At 38.8% G+C, this 24,547-nt stretch overlaps 1 protein-coding gene across 1 annotated transcript in view; it reads left to right on the plus strand.

Moving 5' to 3' along the window:
• The window catches only part of LOC124721170 (zinc finger FYVE domain-containing protein 26), a 423,927-nt gene extending 418,117 nt beyond the window's left edge, over window positions 1-5,810 (plus strand). The window contains exon 37 of the mRNA XM_047246006.1: window positions 5,266-5,810. Within this exon, the coding sequence (XP_047101962.1) occupies window positions 5,266-5,454 (189 nt within the window). The 3' untranslated portion in view covers window positions 5,455-5,810. The remainder of the gene's footprint in view (window positions 1-5,265) is intronic.
• Window positions 5,811-24,547: the final 18,737 nt, after the last annotated feature.

Consider the following 24,547-nt stretch of genomic DNA (forward strand, 5'->3'; position numbering starts at 1 on the left):
TGGGTGAGCACATATTTTTCAGTGATTGTTCCCCATGTTTTATGTTCCGTTTTATGTAAACGTTCTGAGTTTTTTTCTTGACACCCGTCTCACTATATTACTGAACGGGCGCTGAAGACCTTGCTGTCGTGCACCCAGAAAACCCCTCTACTATTACTACTACTACTACTACTACTACTGAAACAAAGGTGGTTTTCTTTGCGGCGAGATCTATTTACAAAATTTCAATCACCAACTTTCTCTTCCGAATGCAAAAATATGTTGTTGACACCCACCTACATAGGGAGAAATTATCATCATAATAAAATAAGAGAAATCAGAGCTCGAACGGAAAGATTTATGTGTTCCTCTTTCCCACACGCTGTTCGAGAGTGGAATGGTAGAGAAGTAGTATGAAAATGGTTCGATGAACCCTCTACCAGGCACTTAAGTGTGAATTGCAGAGTAACCATGTAGATGTAGATGTAGACAGGAAATCATGAATCCAGTTGCATAACTGAGATGATATTCCATAAGCACCTCTCCCCAGGTCGCCACTATTCATGCCTAAGATGGTCATGCTGCATAGTGTGGCACCTCAATTGATTTGCTGAATGTAGTGCAATGCCGTTCATCGATAGGCCACATTACCCAGTCACAGCACCACTCCAAACACAGCTGTTTGTGCTGTGGTGTTTACAGCAGCCTACGCATGGGACATTTATTCCCTAGCCCAGCTGCTGCTAATCTCCAACCACTGGTGCAGGATGACACAGAATATTGCATGAAGTGTATTACTTGTTCTCAGATTGCAGATGCTGATATGGGGGGAGTTACAATGTGCTTGGTGCACAATACAGTGTTCCTCCTTTGTGGTGGTCAGACAAGGTCAGCTGGAACATTGATGACAAATCTGTCTGTCTTGACATTTCCATGCAGTCCATCATCAGGCCACTGTCACATCTGAATGCCCCAAAAACTAACCCAACCTAACCTAACCTAACCTACCCTACCCTAACCTAACATAATATTGCATGATTCAACCAGCCAGCTTAATGGAGACTCACAATGTGGTACCTTTCAGACTCTCTCAGCAGCTGATAGAGTTATCTGACACAAATACACTGCATCTCCCTGCCCTTCATAGTGATCACTCAACATCCCTTTATACAGGGTGAAGCGAAATTTGTGCACTCGGGCTTCGCAGTGCGTCTCCTCACATGCCAGTGATAAAAAAATGTCTTTCACAAAATTTCGTATGGCGAGTACATCCGGCAGTAAAAGGACATTAAAGAGTGGCAATCTGGCAACACTGTAACCACTTCTGTCAGCACATCTTAGATGTGCTGTACAGTTGGTGCAGTGGATAGAATTGTTAATTTCATTCTGTCATTTCACATTGTAATATACACTGTTTCTTAGGTCACATGTATCCTAAATTTACAACACTTTGTAATGCTGAGTATAACAAATACATGGTTAGACAAATAAGAAATAGACAGTTGAAACAATTGATCTGTCATAGGACAGAATAACTACAAAAACAGTATCAATTTCTAGATGCTAAAGATGATAGCAAAGTTCAGTAACACAACAACTACTTATCATTTATATTACATGTAATATGAGCAATCACATGTTGCACATTAGCAACCAGTGACAATAATAATGTCCATATTAATGGCTGCATGACCTTCACAACAGAAAACGTTGTCCTCAGAGTGACCTCCCTGCATGTCCAAACATTGCACAACTTGTCGGATCATACAGCTCTGGACCCTTTGCAGCAAAGTGGCATCCACAGTAACAAGAGCAGCATGAACGCACGCTACCAGTTCTTCCACATTTATCGGCGGAATACAGTACACGTGCTTCTTCAGGTGTGTCCACAGGAAGAAATCCAGGGGATTTAGGTCAGGTGAATGCAGTGGCCATACATCTGGACCTCCAAGTCTGAGCCATTTCCCTGGAAATGTTCTATCCAAATACTGTCACACATTAAATCCAGAGTGTGGAAGTGTACCATCATGTTTCCTCTACCGAACATGTAGTGGAACATCTTGCAGTGCATCAGGCAGATAGTTTGAGAGGAATGCATGATACCTTTGTGCAGTCAACCAGTCAGGCAACATGTAGGGGCCCCAACACCCAATATTCTGGCCCAGACATTGATACCAAAGTGAATTTGATATCCACAGTCATGAGTGATGTGCGGGTTAACCTCTCACCAATGGTGGGCATGGTGCATATTGAAGAGACACTCATGAGTGAATGCTGCTTCATCCGGCCATATTACAGTGTTCACGAAGTCATCGTTGGCTTCCTGTTGTTGTTGAAACCATTCACAGAATTGCACCTGCTGATGGCGACCTGCAGGATGCGTGAAAGCGTAATGCTAGGGGTGGTGAAAGCATAATGACAGGGGTGCAGCCCATGCTCGTGCAGCAAGTTAACGACCGTGCATTGCAAGACACTCAGCTGCCTTGCTATGCTACATGTACTTCGCTGAGGCTCTTGGTGTATGACCTCCAGATCAGCTTCCTCAGTAGCTGGAGTACAGCGAGTCCATGGACGACCTCTGTCATACAATGGTGGAAGGAGAGAACCTGACTCCCGAAGGCGCAGCTCCAGATGACAAAACAGATTTTTATCTGGATGGCATCGAGGAGGATATCTAGTAGTATATTCATGAGCAGCAACATCAGACTGGTTAGCAGATGCACCAAGGACCAGAAGCATATCTACATATTCATCGTTTGTGTATGCCATACATCTGCCACACCGGTTTAGAGGTTTACAGTGAGAAAATTCAATATGTGTACGCATGTACATTGGAGTCTGTCATGGCACATTACTCTGCTTGCAACTAGTCCTTGTATGGTGGACAGCACATACAGTATAAACACTGTTCCACCTAACGTGCATTACCCCTCTGAAAGACATTGTTCTGGATGATTCATACTGACACTGCTAATTTTGAAATGTTTGGTTTTGAATTCCATTGTTTCCCTAATGGTAGTAGACGTGATGTTTCCACAATCCCATCGATAGAACAACAACAACAACAACAATAATAATAATGATAATAGTAATGCATTGAGATATGTACTAAACATCATGCAGTCACCAGATTCAATGGTGAAAGACATAATTAGTGGGACCATGGTGATAACACACAGAATAACCGAGATTGGACATTACTTGCAAAGCATGTTGCTACTCCTAGTGGTAATGTAAGGCCCTAACGAAATGTAATGGACCTGAATGAGGCAAGAATAATAGTTGGTACTAATCTATGGGACCATTGAAGGAGAGTACAATGAAAATAGGTTTCACATCTGGTAGATGCAGTGGTGTGAAATTCATGCCCACAACATGGAAAGGGCTTCTTTCAAAGCTGACCAATCTTCCTTTTTTACAATTGTTGTCTGTAAGTGCAAATGTTTGCTAGAGGACCCAGTGCAATTGCTGTTGACAATTAAGATGCCAGATACCGTACCACCAGGACTACATTTACCAAATAAAAAACATGCCCCAACTCAGGATCGAATCATCGACCTTCTGCATGATAACCCAAAACTCTATCCACTGCACCAACTGTACAGCACATGTAACATGTGCTGACAGAGGTAGTTACCATACATGTAGTTACAGTGTTGCCAGATTACCACTCCTTAATGTCCTTTTTCTGCTGGATGTACTCATCAGCAGAAATTTTGTGAAAGACTTTTTTTTTATTTCTGGCATGTGAGGAGTCGCGCTGCGAAGCCCGAGAGTGCGAATTTCACTTCACCCTGTATACATTACCAGGCCTGGAATCAACACTCAACATGAACATCACTAATTCACTCTCGTGGCCATTCTATGTGTCACAGAGAATTGCAACTGTAATCATTTACTAACCCATTGATGGTGTGTAGATGTACACAGTTAAATTGACATCCAACTGTGTGTTCTGGGTGTTTCACTTTTTTTGTGAGGCAGTGTTTTATTATTAAACCTAGAGAGTCTTTCTGATCCCTATTTATCTTGCATGCAGTATAACTGTGTAATTGTATTTTGCATTACTCTTCAATTTGTACTGTAACTGTATATGGGAATTTGGAGCATTTACGCATTAGATGCAGCAACCAAGGAGGCATTTTCTTACCTAAAGTGACACGATTTAAAGTCCTCCTTCATGAATTGACATTGCTGTTGCGGCCCAGAGTCATGTGTTGATTAGAGAAAGTGTGACTAGGAGTGAGGAAGAAGAAGCTGAGATCAGTTATGCCAACCATCTGCATATGCACTAGCTCCTTCCAGCCACAGAAACAAATTAAGTCCTTTTAACTGACCTTAGTATTGGACACTGTCCTGTGATGCATGGATTCCATCTCCGGTGAGATGATCCACTAACACATAGCTGTTGTGATGTACCAAGTGCCATACACTACATTTTAACAGAATGCGTTTTATGTGAGAGACGAGTGCAGCAAGTGGTGCACCAGATAATGTGCTCTGTGTTCTATCAGACTAGCATTGTCTGACTTTTTAAGTTTTTATTAAATGTCTAATCTTGTTCCAGTGGTCATCCAACCATACTTTCATGAGCTACTTCTTCTGCCTTCTGTTTCTTAACCCATATGTTTTAAGTGTGTTTTATTTTGTACACTTTTTAAGTTCTAAGCCTTCTAAGTGTGGCTGTCTATTATAATTTTAGCAAGGGTGCTGGTAACTACACTACTGAATGCTCCAAAGCAACATTATCAACAACAGTGTCAGCAGCACCATGTGCCATAAAGCCACCACATTGTCATTGTTAGTGCTAAAAGTTTTCTGTGTGCTTGTAAGTTAATTAGATATCAGTTTATTGTCACACTTGCTAAGGAGAAAGACTTTCTTATCATTACAAGTAATTATTGTAATTTCACTAATGATTGATATTATAATATTTTTGTGATCACTGATTCCTTTACTTACCTTCAGTGAATTGAAAATGTTAGGTCTAATATTCCCAGGAGATTTAATGTCTTACATCATGAAAGGGTTCTGTAACCAACTGCTCAAGATAAAATTTGGCATATATTTTATTTGTTTTAATAGATTTGAAAATTTTTGAAATCCGAATGAAACAGACAGACAAATGTGACAATATACTCAAATTAAAACTATTAGTGTAATAAAGAAAAGTGATACAACCATGCTCTTCATGCCATTTCTTATTGCAGTCATCAGTGTCATTATCTTAAATGAGAATGCTAGTAACTCTAAGAAGCTGACACTTTGTCATCTAAGTTTCTTTAGGTTTCAGGATACATACTTTGTCACCAGCTGAAGTCAGCTTACCTGGTAGCAGTGAAATACAACCGAGTAGATGACGTACTACGAATAATGCAAGAAGCACAGAAGCTGGAAAATACTGCAGTGCACAAAATCTGTTTGAAGTGGCTTAATCAGCATGGGATATTCCCATCTGTTGTAGATCCAGTATAATATGTTTTTCAGAATATGAGTACTGGATCCAGAAGATGGAAAAGATTGTAGAGCGACATTTCTCTTATCATCAATATAGTGTTTCGTGCTGTATATTAAACATGTGCTTTTTGTGTTTGGCACAAACTATGTGAGATTTCTTAATTTTATATGCTATGAAGAATCTTCTTTTTGAGATTTTGGAAGAGTGAGTGTGAACATGATAAGGCTAGTGAATATTATTAACTCATGTTATAACATGTAAGAAGTACTTACAGCAATTATGTTTGTAACAAAATGAATTTTGTTATCCATATCTTTTGCTTACAATTTAAAATATTTTTATATTCATTGCAATCAAATAAGACTGCATGATTCCAATAAATTGAGGTTTTTGTCACATCTTATACATTATGAAAAGTGTGTCAGGAGAGTAAAACTTATTTAATTCTGACAATGATTAGCTTTCACGTGAACAGGTAAGTAACTAAACTGTTTTTAGCTACTATTAACCTAGTTAGAGTTGGCAATGACAGTTGAAACCCAAAGTCTCTGATGGGAGCGAAAAGACCATAACGCACTGTCTCTGACTCTTCATACTGTCCCACTTGCATTAAGATTCTAACAGAATGTTCTTTTATAGGTCATCTGAAAGTCATAAAATTTATGATAATGATTATAGCTGCAGAACTGAAGGGCACCCAGCATTAAAGTCACTTACTATTTGATTTGTGCATTATGAAATCTGGAATCCAGGCACTTTACAGAAGATCTCATAACAACTATTCAGAATCTGTGGCATTCAGGCATACTTGGTTCCAAACATTTTCACTGTAGAAAGTAGCTGTGTTCTCTCTAAAAACTATTAATGCTCACTTAAAACACCAAATTATAGCCATTCAAGTAGTCCCCCCTGCCATGCAGTAGTTTCATTTAATGGCAGTAGCAGTGGTTTTAGCAATGAATGACGAAAAAAAAAAATAAACACCAATCTGCCCCTAAAATGCACTGTCACCTAAGTTGCATTAGGACTCTTTGGAGCCCATCAATGCACTATTTTGACAAGCTAATCACAAGCCCTTTATAGTTAAATTAAATCAGAATGCTTCCTGGGATTACAGTGTATATCAGAAATTCATAATCAATTCGGCAAATTGCCAGTCAGCCCTTTAATAATGAAAGGCTGAGACTTGTTCCACTGACTATAACAGAGCCTGTAAACTACAGTTTTTTCTGTTTAGTTGTACATCTCTGTCATTTCCATATATGAGACAATTTTCCCAAAGTAGGAGATCTGTCGCGGTATTGGCTGTGTGTCTTCCTCCCATAGAAATTATAATTTTATGATGTACGTAGCAAAGCAAACTAAACATTGCTACTACCTTTTACAAAATTTCTAGCTTTTCTATTTTTTCAAGCACAGTCATGCAAGCAGATACATAAGTGATTGATGATGAAGTCAATCTTCTGTGTTTTAGTTTGTTCAGAATTGCACAGTATTGTGCATATTGCGCTTGACCTACTCACTTTCCACTTTGGGGCAGGGGGAGGGTAAACATTGGGCAAAAGAAAACAGGTCATGTGCCCCATGCTTTGCCTTAAGCTGTTCATATGGAAATTATTAGAGTTCAAATACCTTACTAGTAATTACAAAGCAGAACACACAAAGTAAATTATACATTAATAGATATGAAGTGGAAAACAAATTTTTAATAATAAACATAATGAACATAAAAATACATTAGGAGCAGCTGCAATGTCACCAAAAGAGTTTTATATTTGATAATGGCAACATAAATCTTGCATTCTTGAAGACAAATAAGTCTGTTCTCATGTTTTTCCTATTTTTATGTTAATCTCAGCCATCCTGTGGTAGTGAATGACAAGTATGTATTATTCATTGGTTGTTGTATAGTTGTGGTTTAATGTAGGGTTTTCATGTTTTCTATGTCAGATGAAAAAAGACTATTTTAACTTACCTTAGTAAAGAAGTTGTTTAAGATGACCACAGTGCAAAAATTGGTGTTCATTTGTTTTCAAAGCTAAAAATTACTTCTGAAAATTCACACAACTTGACAGACGTCTGGTTTAATCTGAGGACAAAGTATCAACATGCTCAAGAGGTAATCTCCAACTCATGTTTCCACTACAACAAAATTAACGCAAGTGTGAGCTGTTTTCTTGTCTCTAAATGACACAACTCCACTTTATCTATCTATGAAAGAAATTATAAAGGGATGGAAAGAAAATGTGATTTCATATAAAAGTGGTCATAAATTTGAACATAAATTTGAATTTCCCTTGGAATATGTGTTTTCTGGAAACAAAGTATTCAATAAATAGAGACAAGAGGGCGGTTTGCATAGTAATATAGCAGAAGTGGAAAATCAGTTGCATTTTAATGTTATAACATGCCCTACAGATAAGGAAACAATGCCGTAAAGATGCTTTGTAAATGAAGTGAATTAACTGAATAATTCTGCAAAATATTTATGGAAATGAAAATAAAATATGAGTTGCCAAGTACCTTTAAACATCGTAGAAACTTTTATTCAACTCTGTAGCTTATGAATTATTGGAAACTTGTTATAGTTTCAGTTGTGATTTTTGTATTCACATCCTAGGATGCTGTACACTCATTTAAGAGAAGATAGTGCAGTCAACAAGATTTTCACTTCACAAAAAATTGATCAAAAGCCGGTGACACTTGACTGTAAAGGATCGCATTTTCAAACTTAATTCACATAATAATATTTATGACCTGGTTCATGTATACTTACTTCTGATGCCAAGATCAGGAAGAATGTAAAGCTCATTATTTTCCCTTTTGTTACTCCAAAACATTTCTAATGGGAATGGTGTTGTGTTGTCTTTCTGTTCAAGACTTGTGAATTTTACTGGGCAGTTATAAAGTTTTAATCATCTCCTTTTTTGCCATTGTCTGCAAGTACAGGTGTGCAGTGCTGATACACATTCAAATCCCCCTAACACAGTACTGTAGCATGCTGCTAGCGGAGCCAAAACAAAATAGTGCAGCCCATTGATAAAGTGGGTGTAGGCTGCACCATTTTGTACCTGCTAGTACTGTGGCACAGGAATTTCAGTGTGTATCTGGACTGCAGACACATACCTGCAGTACAAGAAATATAGCAACCTTTTTCTTAAGTTGATAATTAAAACAGATACTAAAGCACTCCTGTTTGCAAATGATAAAATTATCTTTCATGTGGGATTCCATCAAGGCAATATAGGGGACATGTTGCCTCAAAGTTGCATGGTAGGTGCCACCTTGTGTTGCTAACTTTTTGTGTGCTACATGAAACTGTGCTAAAAAGTTGCTGTTGCCGAGAAAAAGTGTTGCCTGTGTTGCATTCTGCAAGTTGCATATGCTTGTGACATGCGCCACAGTCATTCCACTAAAGCAACGTCAGAACAGTCTTAGCGAATGATAGTAACAACTGCATTCTTGATCGTAACCATGAGTAACAGAAAAGAAGAAAGACATGTCAAGTATTTAACCTGTTATTAAATCTACAAGCACAAGGATAATTACAAACACATCCAATATGATTGAATCATCACTTGGTTCACTAATATGAACTTCCCTCAGAGTCCTCCCCTTCGCTCATGATAGATATGTTTTTCCTTGGTTCATGAAAATCTTGTAAAACCTTGTAGATCATAATGCAAACAGTTTTCCTCCTCATTTAGGTGATGTGCCACTTTTCTTTTAATGCTCCAGCTTTTTACATTCACAATAGAATGCTGTCTGTAAATTCTCAATTTTTGTGTTTGTTTCCAAAACACTACAGCCATATTTTTTGGCGAGCTGCTCCATGTTATCATTTTTTAATCTAGTTTGCAGTCATAAATTTTGCTGCTGTTCAGGGTTCTGTATCTCAATCAGTAAAAACGGAACCCTTATAGGATCACTTTGTTGTCTGTCTGTCTGTGCATCTGCCCTACAGTTAAGACTCCATTTTCTCAGAAACAGGTAGAGGTATCAAGTTGAAATTTATGTCGTGTATTAAAGTCTGTGATCCATTGCCAGTGTGCAAAATTTAAGCTTCTAAAGCAATGCAGTCAAAAATTGTGGCCATTTGTCACATATTTTGATACTTGCAAACTCACTCATCAAGACATGTAGGTGTACTTCCCATGTAGAGTTCATGAAATTTGACAGGAAGTAAGGTTTAATAGTACAAGTAGAGGAAAAAAATCTGAATATGGTTAATTTGTCACTACATCACTTTAAAAGATATTTGTTGTCTGCCTGGCTATGTGTCTGTTTGTTTGTTAAGACTGCTTTTACTCAGGAATGGATAGAGGTATCGAGCCGGTTTTATGTCAGGTAATAAGATCTATGGTCCCTCGGTGGTGTAAAAAATTTAAGCTTCTAATTCAATGCAATTGAAAGATATGATCATATATTCACATATTTTGATACTTGGAAACTCCCTCATAGAAACGTACAGATGAACTGTCTGTATAAATGTCAGGCCTGATGGTTTAGTGGTGTAATGTGTGATTGGAAAGCAAGAAGTCATGAGATTGAATCTCTGTTGGACCATGGAGTTTACAGTTTTTGTTTTAAGTTGACCCTCATCTCTACAATGTAATGAGTCACCAGAAACAACACATGGTGCTTCACCACTTTTTTTTTTTTTTTTTTTAACCAGTACATGGTGCGGATTCCATGTTGAGTTGTAGGTCCTCTTTTCTGGTTGGATAACTGGGTTAAGTTAGGGACATACAGATCTCTGAAGTCATGTCCAGTAGAAAGATGTGCACAAGGCTACTGAGCAATGCAAAATTGTTATTATTATCAATATACATAATTAAGTTTGTACAGATGCTGTAGGTTGAAATACAATGGACAGTATTGTGATAAACCACAGTAGATTATAAAACATAGCCATTGAAAAAAGAAACTCAGTGATGATAGTGCAGGGGTACTGAATCATATTTTATCAGTGATAATGTGTCACCATATGTGTAAGTGGCTAATGATGCAGTTCAACTACAGGAACACACTATGGAACCATTTTCAGGCCACCATGAAAGCTGTTTTTGTGGAAGACAGTATGACTTCAGGCACTCACATGCTGAAAGAGAAGTGGTGAGAAGTTTTGGGTTGTTGGCATCAGTGTTTTGTGTATTTAGAAAATCACTGTTGCTATTTGTGGAAAATTCAGAAATTATATTACTACAACATGTGTTTCACTTCAGAATTTATTGAGAAAAAGCTTCATTTCAGAACCACTGTAACTTCCTCGTGGGACATTTGACATGACACAACCGATGGAAATCTTGTTCATGGATCATGAATGTCCATAATCCAGATTATTGGCATGGAGAATTTGCAATGCAGACTATGGATGTCAGTTTTACAAGCAAAAGAAGTTCAGGATGAGTTTGTGTGGTACAGGAAGGATTTGTACCTTTCCAAGATCACTACTGATGTGTGTACAGAAAGACAGAATACGAATTTGTATAAAGCAAGGGAATGGAAATTTTAAACTGAATTGTAAACACTTTTATGTATATAATCTATTAATGTAAAACAGCCTGTTTTGTGGATCACTGAAATTGACAAAAGCAGGCTATTACAAAAAGTTTATTAAACTTGGTGATTAACTTCTAATGTTCCACAACTCACATGAATTATGATAATCTGCAATAAAAGAAGTTGTTCTGTCAGTTGTTCACTCCATGTCACATGCAATAAGTTGCCTGGATCCACTGAGTGTTGTATATCTGGTGACAAGCAGCAACACGTCATTTCTTGTCGACAGGCAGCACATGAAAGTATGAACAATTTGCCTAGTGCAGTGTGCTACAAGGCCACATGCAGAGTATTGCCATGTGTTGCCCTGACTGAATTGCTCCTTGTAGTGTGTGTCATAGCCACATGCCACATGCTGCCCATGTGTTGCCTCAGTGGAACTGCACCTTTAGTAGACCCAAAAGATAATTTACAGAGAGCAAACTGGTCCTTGCAAAAGATAGAAAAGGATTATAATATTATGATATTTAAAGCTAATACTAAGATAATGGCATTCCATGGTAAAAAGCTCTAAGAGAAAAAAAGTTTATGATAAACTGCTAGAACAAATAAGTACTTTTAAATATGTTGGATTTGAGATCTCATGTATTAAAACAAATGATCAAGAATACAAACTGTAAAAATTTCAACAGTTGGTCAGTTCTGTAAATCACACTTTCCACAAAAAAACTGAGAGAGAGCGAGTACTAAAAGTTTACAGTGTGATGATGCTACCAGTTCTAATGTACGGGTCAGAGACTTAGACTCTAACTCCAGTCGATGGAGCAGGATTGAAGCAGCATAGCTGAGGCTCTTAAGACAATTATCTGGTCACAAATTCGTAGATTGGATTAAGAATAGTGAAATCAGAAGAGAACTGGCAATCAGAAGCATACTTCAGAAAATAGAGGAGTACAGAAAGAGATGACATGAGTACATTCAAGTGCTGTCAGATGAATGAATAACTAAATGAATACACAAATATAAACTGCAAGGGAAAATAAATGTTGGGCATCCTAAGAAGAGATGGGAAAATCACCTGTAGCCTACTTGGAATTGGAATAAACAAGGGTGTCGAAATCAAAGCTGGATATGATGACGATGATGATTGTTAAAGGCTTTAATATTATTGATCATCACTGGCGCTTAAAGCCATAATTGACTACAGATGTAGTCTGCAAATACATGGAACAGCCACTGACTTAGATCTGCCACTTCTCTGTCTCTCCCTCACCCCCTTTTCCCCTCTCCCCCTGCCACCCTTTTAGTCCATGTCCAAGAATTCTTTCGTGACACAATTAACTATGTATAGCACATGGAAAACAATTTGATATTTCAGTAAATTCATAGGAACAAAAGTGATCATTTCCAAACAGAGGACTTATTCTGCTTACCAAGACTCTACATACACATTAAATAAATAGTAGCACAGTATTCTAGAAGATGAGGTCTTTATAACAAAAACATATGAAGGACCCCACAATTACATAGCTGTAATTTTTCATCCATCTCACTTGTTTTCAAGAGAAGAATATTTATAGTTACTTTTGTGGATTGATGATGCAGTCCAGATTTAATTGTCTGTGTTGATTTTTTTTTAACGTGTCAGTTATGCTAAAGTCCATTCACTGGGTATACCCAGCACTGGGATATGTAAAGTACTTCTTGCGACTGCAGCCATGCCTCATAGATCATTTCCATGTCTACTTCACCACTTTCGATATCATCTCCAGGATGCACTAAAGTACAGAGATCTACTTCATATGCGGTAGAGGATCTGTTACTCTTCCTGTAACTGAAACAATCTCTCCTTCTGGATACTGCACTTCAAAGATCTATGTTAATTAAAATGGAAAGAGATGTAATACAAAACATGTGGAAACCCTGAGTACTTACCTGCAGGAAAAAATGTTTTTTTTTTTATGAAATAAAAGGGAATGTCAACAGGTAAATTACACATTATCATGGCAGACCAAGTAACTTTTATTGAATGCTCTACAGCAATTCACAATGACACAAATAACAGTCACTAAGTCTTGGTGAACAATAGTCTGAACATTCTACCAGTCATTCAGTTCCTCTACAATCGAACAGACATTTGCTCCTCGGTTATGGAGTTGTTCGTTCAGCTTGCTGAAAAGATGGAAAATGTATGGCACAGGATATGGACTGTATGGTGGATCAGTGTCACCCGTATCTGTGCACCCTTGGTCAAATTTCTGGCATGATTTCACTGCAGCTAAACATGAAATTGCATTTGGTCCATATACCAACAGAATTTTGCAGTGAACTCAAGTGAAAATTGGACGTTTTGCCCACAAGAATCATACTGTCCTGAGTACTTCAACTCTGAAATACATTTCCAGTTTTCCCACGATTACACTAATGCATTGTGCCTTCCTGTTATCTGTGCTGCAGCAGAACTGTGTGTGCAGGACACTCAGATCATGAACTCTCTTCTACTGGTGTGACACTCAGGTCACTTAATGCTTCTTCAAACTATCAGTAAATGACATAAATATATCATTAACTTCTTGAACTGGAGAGAGACAGCATTGTCATAATATAACACAGCTGGCAGTTGTGTTATAATGTAAAACATAACCTCATACCACCAGATGGCATTAACTGATTCATACAGAAACCTTAAAGCAGACAGAACACAGTGTGAATAATTACACAAAATGCAAATTAGCAAGTATGTCCATGCAATGCTGGCACACGCGTCGTCTGAACTCCACTACACACCTCGCACTGCCTCAACTGCCACGCGAAGCACTCATGGCTGGCAACAAAAATCACTATTGCTGAAAGCATTGTTAACCAGCAGTGATTACACTTGGATGCTGGAATCAGGCAAATCAGAGATAGTTCTACAGTGTTGGCAAATATAAGTGGCCCAGATGATTGGATATGACTGGATGTGAATGTATGCATATAACCACACCCCATGATGTGCACACCAAATGTAAGCCCCTCACATGATCCACACCAGCTGAGCATAGTGCGGGGTATATCAGTGTGAATCAAGCAGTACAAAGGGGACAATCGTAGTCACAGTGGAGCAGTGAGTGTTCATTGTGGAAAGTTAAGTGACAACAAAGTTGTGGAAACAATGTGGTCAGTTGTTTGCTGAGAAGTTTAGTGATGTCAAACTGACAACAAAGAGTGCCATGTCTTAGTCTAAAAATGGTGTCAGACAGCATCTGCTTCGAACAAGTCAAAAAATATTCCAAAACCTACCCACACACCAGAAAATGTGGCTGCAGGCCACCACAAAGAGCTTTAGAGTCCTATCAAATTGACACTAAGCCTGTCGCAAGAGACTGGTATGTCACATTGACCATGCAGACAAATACTCCACCTGGAACTGCACATGCATCCCTAACAAGTGTCTGTTGTTCATACATTAATACCAGCAGATGCTCCTCCGTGCCTCCAGTTTTTCGAGTGCTGTTCACTGAGAAAACAATGAATGCTTGGACTGATGAAGCCTTGTTTCACCTGAGTGGTTATGTCAGCTCACAGGTTCTGGGCAACAGAGAATCTGCATAATTTCCATGAAACACCACTGCATTATCAGAAGGTTGGGGTTTGGTGTGCAGTGCATGCATGCTGCATATTTGGTCCCATCTTCTTTCATCAGATGCTGACTTTGGTGTGTTACATTGCCAACATTTTGAAACCATTTGTGGCAGCAATAATGATGGAGGAAAAGACCTACAGTTTCCTCCAGCAGGATGGAGCAACTACCCATACAGCTGGCCAAACCTTGGAGCACATTTACGCAATCTTCATGCCTGACAGAGTTGTCAGCAGAGGGTAGTCTGGTCATCAGCAGAGGGTAGTCTGGTCACGGCCCTAGCTGGCCACCCAGGTCACCTGACCTGTCAGTGTGTGATTACTTTTTGTGGAGAGTCCTCAAGTCTAAGATGTATTTCAACAACCTTCATAGGCTTCAAGAACTGCAGCAGAACATTTTGGATGAGATCACAGCAGTCCAGCTTGGATTCACTGTAAGCAACTTGCTTTCCGGAACCCAGAAGTGCCAACAGAAGTATGATGGTCACTTTCAACATCTGCTTTAATCAGGTGAGTACTATATTTCCTTTTCTCTGCGGTTTTTCTTTGGACCCTGGAACTCTGTTCTCCAGGCAACTTTTATTTACCCCACCCTGTAGTAACTTAATATACACCCTGTGAGGAAGCTGATTGATGAGCTTGTAACCAAATGTCATAAAGAATGACAAATATATTGATGTTGGAGGACACAGAATACTCACAATATGTGTAATGTGAAACCCTATTTTACTCCATTTACATGATGCTTTAGGTACCAGACACATCTCCTGCTGCTGTACTAATGAACCTAATTGTGGAGCACACAGAAGGACAATGCATAATGGCAGAGACCATGGGAAAAACTCTCCACATGCATAAAATGCCCAGAACACAAACTCCTAGTACGCTGATATGTTCATATCTGAAGGGGAAGAAGGATTGCCCAGAATGCCAATCCTCAGTTTGCCAATATGTTCATTTCTAAAGAGGAAGACAAAAATCCAGAAATATAAAATGCTTGCCCTCCTGCCAAATCAACATGATGAGAACAAATTTGAACTACTCCACCCAGTTGACATCATCATCTAGGTTTATAAACTTTATGACAAAATTCACATGTATCATGATGATGACAAGATCTCAGACAGCAACTCATAGTCCTAGCCACATCTCAAAGCATGTTTTTCAGTTGAGGGAATGGACATCAACTCCCTCGACTACAAGACCCACAGCACCAGCAGTAACCACCCGCTCAGTGCAGCTGAGGATGTCTTATTCTCCTCTGGCATTTCCAAGGAAGAAAGCATTTTCCAAAGTTGCTCTCTTCCAGGATTAAACAGTCCATCAATGTAACATCAATCAGTGGCTGAGAGAGCCACAGGCTGCAGATCATAGTAAAGTGCAGTCATCTTCCATCACAGGAGTCAAGACAGGAAAACCATCAGACAAACCAAAACCTTACAGAGACAAAAAGGAAAAACTGAAAGTGAAAGCAGATTCTGATCTTCTGTTTGATCTGACCCCCACCCCTAGAAGTCTAACCAGTGAAAAACAATGTAGAACCACACATCAAAATGGATCACAGCTCAACAGCAAAGTAATTTGCACTTTCTTTTCCCTTTCGTTGCATTCCCAAATCCCAATCTGATGTTCCTTCAATGAAATTGTAATGGCTACCACTGTTATCTGGCCGAATTCCCTCAAGTAATGAGTATTTACTGTGCAGTCAGCATGGCAATTCACGTGGCGTGGTTCTCAGAAACAGCTCCCAGCATTCAAAATTATGAATCCTACAGTAAAAATAATGTTAGTATCAAGTGGTCTTCTGGAGGAATCTGCATGCTCATACGTTCAGGCCCTTTCAGTGAGCAGGTGTCAAGTACTTACAATGTGACCAGTTTTTGTTACTTAAGTTGCTGACAGTCGATGATTTTGACTGATGTGTAAGTCATTCCTCCACCTAATATAATATCCAAGTCCACTTTCATGCCTGTCAAGCAATTTTTGTCAAGTGAACCAAAAAATAATGTAGCTGAAATAGACAAAATCAAAATACCTGTTAAATATGTTTTATTGCATCACAACACACATAAAACTGACATTGGTTTTGTTTCTAAAACATGATGTAGAACTTAAAAAAAAAAGCTGAAGCAATTCTAACTTGATTCAGCTATTGCCATCGCTTCTTATATAGATTTCAACGATTTCAAAGTTACGATCTTATTAGCATTGTTTCAATGACACTTATTTGAATTTACAATTAAGATTTCCATGCTTTTACAAAATTAGTTAAGGAATTTTGGTTCACAGATCATTGCTACGCTTCTGAAATAATTATCATATCAAAATATTACAGTTCCCATATCACAATTATGTGAAATGTGCATCAATAACAATGTCTTAATCATTTTTGTCAATTTAATATGACAGGATTTTATTCCCTAGTATAACTTTTTGTCTTTACAGTTGGTTGCATCATAATAATGATCCTACAGACGCCGTTCATACTAAAGCGATATATCTTAAGTGAAATACAATACGCGACTCGCACTGACTGATGCTTGAAATCGAAAGTGAAGCGACAGAGAAGGTTCACAGCGACACGATTGCGGAACACATCGTAAGTGACTATCTCCCCCAGTGCCGCTTGCCGGTCTCTGCAGCGATTAGTAGCGTATGATATTTCCAGTTGTTAACATGACGAATCGCTTGCCAGAGCAAGTGGCAGCCACGCAAATATGCTCACCCCGTTAAAAAGCCGCATTGGTTGGTTTGGTGCGATGTAGATGCGTTAAAACTGGCACGAGGTGTGCTGATCATCCTCCGCCGTTGGCGTAAGTCGTGACAGTGAAGCGACAGTGTATAGGGCAATCGGTTGTATGGAATCAGCGGAGTAAGATGAGTCGACGTGGAGAGTGCTAGAATAGTAGAAAAGTCGTATCGTGTTTTGACGTACGCATGAACACAACGTAAATGAAGCGGCCCAATTTGTTATTGTATCAACTGGGACTGCCCAGCGTCTCTACAAGGAATGGTGTACCACTAGCAGCCATGTGACATGGCATGATGACAGTGGTCATAAAAAGATCCTAAATGACAGGGACCGGAGATGAGTTTCACCCATGATCAATTAGATTAGATTAGATTAGATTTACTTTCATTCCAATTGATCCATAGTGAGGAGGTCCTCCTGGATGTGGAACATGTCAGAAAAACAACAATACATGACAAATATTTACAACTAAAACAAATAAACTAATGTACCATTCCACAGGTCCCAAGTGGAATGATCGTCATTTTTAATGAACACTAAGAGTCATTTTACAAATACTAATGCACTGAATTTAAAATAAAAAACGTTTTTTATTTATTTATAAGGTAATAAACATGTAATACAACTACTGTAATACTTATTTACAATGAACACATTACTGCACTGAAATGGTGCAGAAGTTAGATTATACTTACACACACACACACACACACACACACAAATTTTCAGTGAACACATTACTGCACTGAAATTGTGCAGAAGTTATGTTGTACTTATATACAAATCAGTTGGTTTTACTAAGAAATTCATCAATGGAGTAGAAGGAGTTGGCCACCAATAAATCCTTTAGGCTTCTCTTAAACTGAATTTCATTGGTTGTTAAGCTTTTTATGGCTGCTGGCAAGTTATTGAAAATGTGTGTTCCTGAATAATGCACACCTTTTTGTACAAGACTAAGTGACTTTAAATTCTTGTGAAGATTATTCTTATTTCTAGTATTGATTCCATGAATTGAGCTGTTGGTTTGAAAAAGTGATATATTTTTAATGACAAATTTCATTAAGGAATAAATATACTGGGAAGCTGTAGTTAGTATCCCTAGTTCCCTAAACAGGCTTCTGCAGGATGTTCTTGAGTTCACACCACATATAATTCTTACTGCACGTTTTTGTGCCCGGAAAACTTTAGCTTGGCTTGATGAATTACCCCAAAAAATAATCCCATATGACATTATGGAATGAAAGTAAGAATAGTATGCCAGCTTTTTCATTTTTATATCCCCTACGTCTGACAAAATTCGCATTGCAAACAGAGATTTGTTAAGACGCTTCAGCAGTTCTGTGGTGTGCTCCTCCCAATTGAATTTATTATCAAGCTGTAGTCCCAAGAATTTAACACTGTCCACTTCTTCTATCTTCTTGTCATCATATGTTAGACATATACTCTTGGGACACCCCTTACAAGTTCTGAACTGCATGTAGTGTGTTTTTTCAAAGTTTAGTGACAAAGAATTGGCTAGGAACCAGTGATTAATGTCCACAAATATTTTATTGGCTGATCTTTCTAAGACTACACTTGATTTGCTATTTATTGCAATGTTTGTATCATCGGCAAACAAAACAAACTTGGCATCTGGTAATGTTACTGATGAAAGGTCATTGATATACACAAGAAAAAGTAAGGGCCCCAAAATGGAACCTTGTGGGACCCCACATGTAATTAGTTCCCAGTTGGATGATGCCTGATAGACATGTATCAAGCTCTTTCCTAATAACACCCTTTGTTTCCTGCCAGAGATATAAGATTTGAACCATTTTGCAGCATTTCCTGTTACACTATAATATTCTAGTTTACTTAAAAGGATATTGTGATTTACACAGTCAAATGCCTTTGATAGATCACAAAATATACCAGTTGCCTGCAATTTTTTGTCTAATGAATTAAGCACATTTTCACTGTAAGTGAAGATAGCCTTCTCAATATCAGAACCTTTTAGAAATCCAAACTGTGACTTTGACAGTATGTTATTTGAGATAATATGGTTATAAAGACGACAGTACATTACTTTTTCGAAAATTTTTGAGAATGCTGGTAACAGTGAAATTGGACGGAAATTTGATGCTATTTCTTTATCTCCCTTCTTAAACAGTGGCTTAACTTCAGCATATTTCAGCCATTCAGGAAATATTCCACTGATAAACGACTGGTTACACAGATAGCTTAATATGTTACTTAGCTCAGAATCACATTCTTTAATTAACTTTGTTGATATTTCATCATACCCACTAGATGTTTTTGATTTTAAAGATTTTATGATGGACATTATTTCTGTTGGGGTAGTGAGGGTCAAATTCATATTATGGAAATTACTTGAAATGTCTGGTCTAAGGTAATCCATAGCAGCATCTACCGAACCTGACAACCCCATCTTTTCAGTAACAGTTATAAAATGTTTGTTAAAAAGTTCTGCAACACTATACACATCTGTCACCAATGTATCATTTACTCTTAATGCTATTTGTTCCTCTTCATGTCTGGTCCCACCGGTCTCCTCCTTCACTATATCCCATATTGTCTTTATTTTGTTATCTGATATGACTATCTTTTCCTTGTAATATATTTGCTTTGACATCCATATTACAGTCTTTAATATTTTGCAGTATTTCTTATAATGACAAGTGCTTTCAAACACGACGTGAACTGCTGCTGTCAGTGAATGCAGGTTCATCTCAGACAGCTTCAGAACGAACACAGCCAAGGGAGCAGCGAGCAACGGACGTTTGGATAACCTTACAGAAGCCCATTGCTCACATCTGCACATAAAACTCTGCTGTCCGTGTTTAAGATTGGGACTCCACGAGTAATGCAGGGTTTGAGTTTAGAAAAGTGTAATTCGGTTTCCATGAAATGTTGAAAATACTTGATAATCTCTTTGCAAATGAGACAGAATTATATTTTGAACAATAAGAATGATAATTATCTTTGTGTGTGATTCTTGTAAAAGTATACGTTACTACACTATGAAAATAATCTGCATCAGTAAAAGTCAGAACTCTGAAATAAAAACTTGCAAGCACTACACACTCGTCACCACAATAAACAGCTCTGTATTCCCTGCAAAATTCCATTAATAATTAGGCATCTGTGCACAACAGAAACATCATAAAATTAAAACAAAACGTTAGTGTATGTTTGATTCTATTTATTAAGTAAGGGTCGCCTAATCATGAAAGACGTTGTAGAAAGCAGGGTTCATAAATGAATGCGATTTTGCAGTTACCATTTTTTTATAAATTCAAAACCAACGTGAAATATTATTGCAGTGTGAGTTATGAAAAACAAAAACGCCCGCATCTCGTGGTCGTGCGGTAGCGTTCTCGCTTCCCACGCCCGGGTTCCCGGGTTCGATTCCCGGCGGGGTCAGGGATTTTCTCTGCCTCGTGATGGCTGGGTGTTGTGTGCTGTCCTTAGGTTAGTTCGGTTTAAGTAGTTCTAAGTTCTAGGGGACTGATGACCATAGATGTTAAGTCCCATAGTGCTCAGAGCCATTTGAAAAACAAAAACATAAAGAACAATCACGAAATATTGAAGTTTATGTGGGGCTTTGATTGACGTCATTAGGAAGACAGAAAGAATCAAAGTTCCTCATTTGCACAATAAAGAAGAATAATCCAATGAGCGTTGCATCCAAGATACACAAACAACCACCTTAATGTGAGCTACTCGGATCACGGACTCTGAAGACCGTCTCTTCTGTAGCGAAACGCGACATTTATATCTTCCAACTGCACCGTTAGCACGGAATGACATCCAGGTAGCTAATGATAGCCGGCACTGAACGAATCCCAGCAAACGAATGTACAAAATTCACATTTCTCTTTTCTCAGCCTCTGCAGCAGTAAGCTTGCAGACAACGTTACGAACGAGAAACTCGTTCGCAGTATGAATGTAGAGGGAACACTGCAATAGGTTCCCTGACATAGCGTACAAAAACGCATAAAAGAGTTTATTGCGTTGGTACCGAGATTGACTGGTCTTTTTCTATTAGGCGACGTAAGACAGACAGTGTCTATAAGGGGAGTCAATGCACGTGATTGTATGAATACAAATACTGTTGACAGGATGCGAAATTTCTCACGTTTCATGCTAATGGAAAGGCAGCGCTCTTGTTGACACCCATGCTGCATAGACATTTGCTACACCTCAAGCGGGCACTTTGCCGCTAAGGCTACCGAAAACCGCAACTTTAGAATATGCCAAGCAGGCTGTGGGAACTACCCTAGAATGCCACCCAGCTTGAGTTACGCATTTTCTGCGGCACTTTGCAGTAAGAATATTTCAGCCACCACCCAACATTTAAAGCTGACCGCTATAATTATGAAATGAATGTAACTGAACCGATACATGATTGTGAAGCAATCTGAACCAGTCATCTTACATCACTTCCTCATCGCTTCAAAAAATTAATGCTTATCTACACTGGTGTGCAAAACGTAAGGTTGTGTCAGTGCCAAGAAACATGTCTCAGCGAATCTTGGACTTTACATAGAAGGAAATGCTACAATAGAATAGAGAAGGCAACTAAAAGAAATTGGCAATGAGACGAACAGCAATGACACTTTATTCAAAGACAACATTTACACTTAAGTAACCGTGACTTATGATGGTCCCCTGGACATGACAAAAGGCGGGGTATGGTTCTTTATAGAGTGTGTGATCGCCACAGACGGAAAAGCATGCTCTGTAACGTACTACGATGATGGCCACAAGGTTGGTCAGGAGTTGTTGTGGTAGGGCTTTCCCCCAGTTGAAACTACTGGATGGTCGTTGGTGCATTGAGACGTGCCACGATACGTCTCCCAACGGATCCAACACGTGCTCCATGGGATTTAAGTCGGAGTAATTGGGCAGGACACACAAGTACACAGGGGAGTAAAAGCTGAAAGGCTACAAACTCCCCCTCACACTTCTCCAAAGAGGAGAAAGTATTAGATGTAAGCAGCAGGGCAGGACAGTTCATACGCCTAATAGCCTCTGGTTCCCATGGCTCCCCACCTGCGCTGCTATGCAATAGATCATGGTCATCCATAAGAATTATGTCAGGGCCGAATGCACCGCTGGAAGGACGCACACGGTTAAAGAGTACAGTGCCACACACAATAGCGTTCACCGGTGAGTGTGCCCAATTCAAAGATTTGGAGGTCAGTACGCCCATGCAACATTTTGCCTCTCCACAGTATAACATCTAGACCAAAAAAATGATCATATTGGCCAATGTTTCTAGGTGCATTACGTGTTCCCACCTCTCGCCATATGAGGGTACGTGCAGCATCAGTACTCAGACTGAATCTGCCCCCGTCCGAGAAGAGTACGTGAGCCCACTCCCCACTGGTCCAGTCCCTATGCTCTTGGCACCAACTCAAATGGTGCCGCTGACGTGCGGGTGTCAACGGAACAAAACATACTAATCGTCGGACAAAGAGAGTAGCGCCATGCAGTCGCCGTATCACTGTGGAGCGTGAAACGGCGTGCGTTGCGGTGGTTACAATTGCATCCGCTGTTTGATATGAGCCCTTCCCTGTATGTTGCACAGCGTAGCGGTTATCTGCTAATGTAGAGGACCGTGGTCGACCACCTTCTCTCCTTTGAGTAGAGCCTGTGGTTCGGAATGCGCCCATGCATATTAAACAGTGCTGTGAGCGATACCAAACTCCTGAGCTACACTTTTCGCACTTCGTCTTTCTTCCAGTTTCCTGCTGATTCGTTTTCAAACATTTTAGAGTGGGCACAAAGCATTCGTCTCCCCGTTGGTAATGCGCGTTATGGAAAACACATTGGTATTGCTAGGGAATAACCAAAGGACTATGGTCAAGAAAAACTCACAACTGTATGGGATGATTTGTCAGACAGGATGATACGGCTGTATGATGGCAAATGAAAAAAAAAAAGTTTAAGATTTTACTTGCGCGAGAAATGACAAAAGTGTTGTGCAGACAAGACTTCCAACTAAATATACAAGTTTGTTAGAAGGAGTTAGTTGTTTGAAAAAAAAAGTCATATGCCAGCATAATGGCAAACGAAAAAGGCTTACGTGTAAAAATTTAACTCTGTGGAAAGGACAAATTCGTTTGTGAAGAAAAAAAATTTACAACTAAGTATACAAAAAAAATTATTGAATAAAATTAACATCCCAGCAAAAGGCAAGAGGAAACGTTTTTGTTGAAAAATTTGGCCTTGTAATTGCCGAAGCCAAGACAAATTGATTCTATATCCATATCTACATGATTACTCTGTAATACACAATTAAGTGCCGGGCAGACTAACACTGTACCTGTCTTTATCATTTTGTGACGATAGCCTCGTCCGCGTAACAAACTTACATCTGACAGCACGAATGTTACTCTAGGTCTCATATAATTCAGATTACCGTTTTTGACAAAACAGGTATCCCACCACAAATAAATGGAGTGTTTCCATAGGCTTTGAAACAAATGTTTTTAAAACGCCAGTCCTCTGCGACAGAGACATGAAAAAGCTATTTACTTCTATTAATATTTGCTTTAAAAGATGTTCTTTTCCATAACAGCAAACAAACAAAAAAAGTATTTTAACATTAACACCTTTCCATCGTAAAAATCTGACATGACAGTTCCTAAGCAGCCGTTTGTTCACTCTCTCTTTCCTAAACGATTCCCTTTGTGCACACCACATCTCGCACTTGCTGCAAAATGGAAAAAAGATTCCTAGAAGCATATCTGTGCTGAAGTAGTTTTATCTAACCAGTTGGTAACCCTATAAAAAATTCGAGTTTGTTTGATTGTAGAGACGCAAGTGTGACTAACCGTAAAATTTTAAATGAGATTTGTAATGTCTAACCTCACAGATAACTAATTTAATGCAAGTCGAAAAATTGACATCAACACGGTTTACACAGCTAAGTTTGACAACCCTTGCATTAAACGTTTACATTGTTTGATGTGTTACCTCGAAATAAAACATACATAAACGGTATTTTTATCCTTGCTCTTTTATTTGTTTGTCCTTGTATTAATATTGGTGAGACGTGTGGTCTGGATAGACAGTTTGTATTTGTTGACGAAAACGGCTGATTAGTAATAGTTCAGGCTGATATAAAGAAAAAACATAATCCCTGACACGAATAAAAATCAAGATCGCCCAGTGCTCTTTTGGCAGACTGGCTCTCAACCTCACTCATAACTTCTGGCCAGTATCCC

The sequence above is a fragment of the Schistocerca piceifrons genome, chromosome X, assembly GCF_021461385.2.
Source record: "Schistocerca piceifrons isolate TAMUIC-IGC-003096 chromosome X, iqSchPice1.1, whole genome shotgun sequence".
NCBI lineage: Eukaryota > Metazoa > Arthropoda > Insecta > Orthoptera > Acrididae > Schistocerca > Schistocerca piceifrons.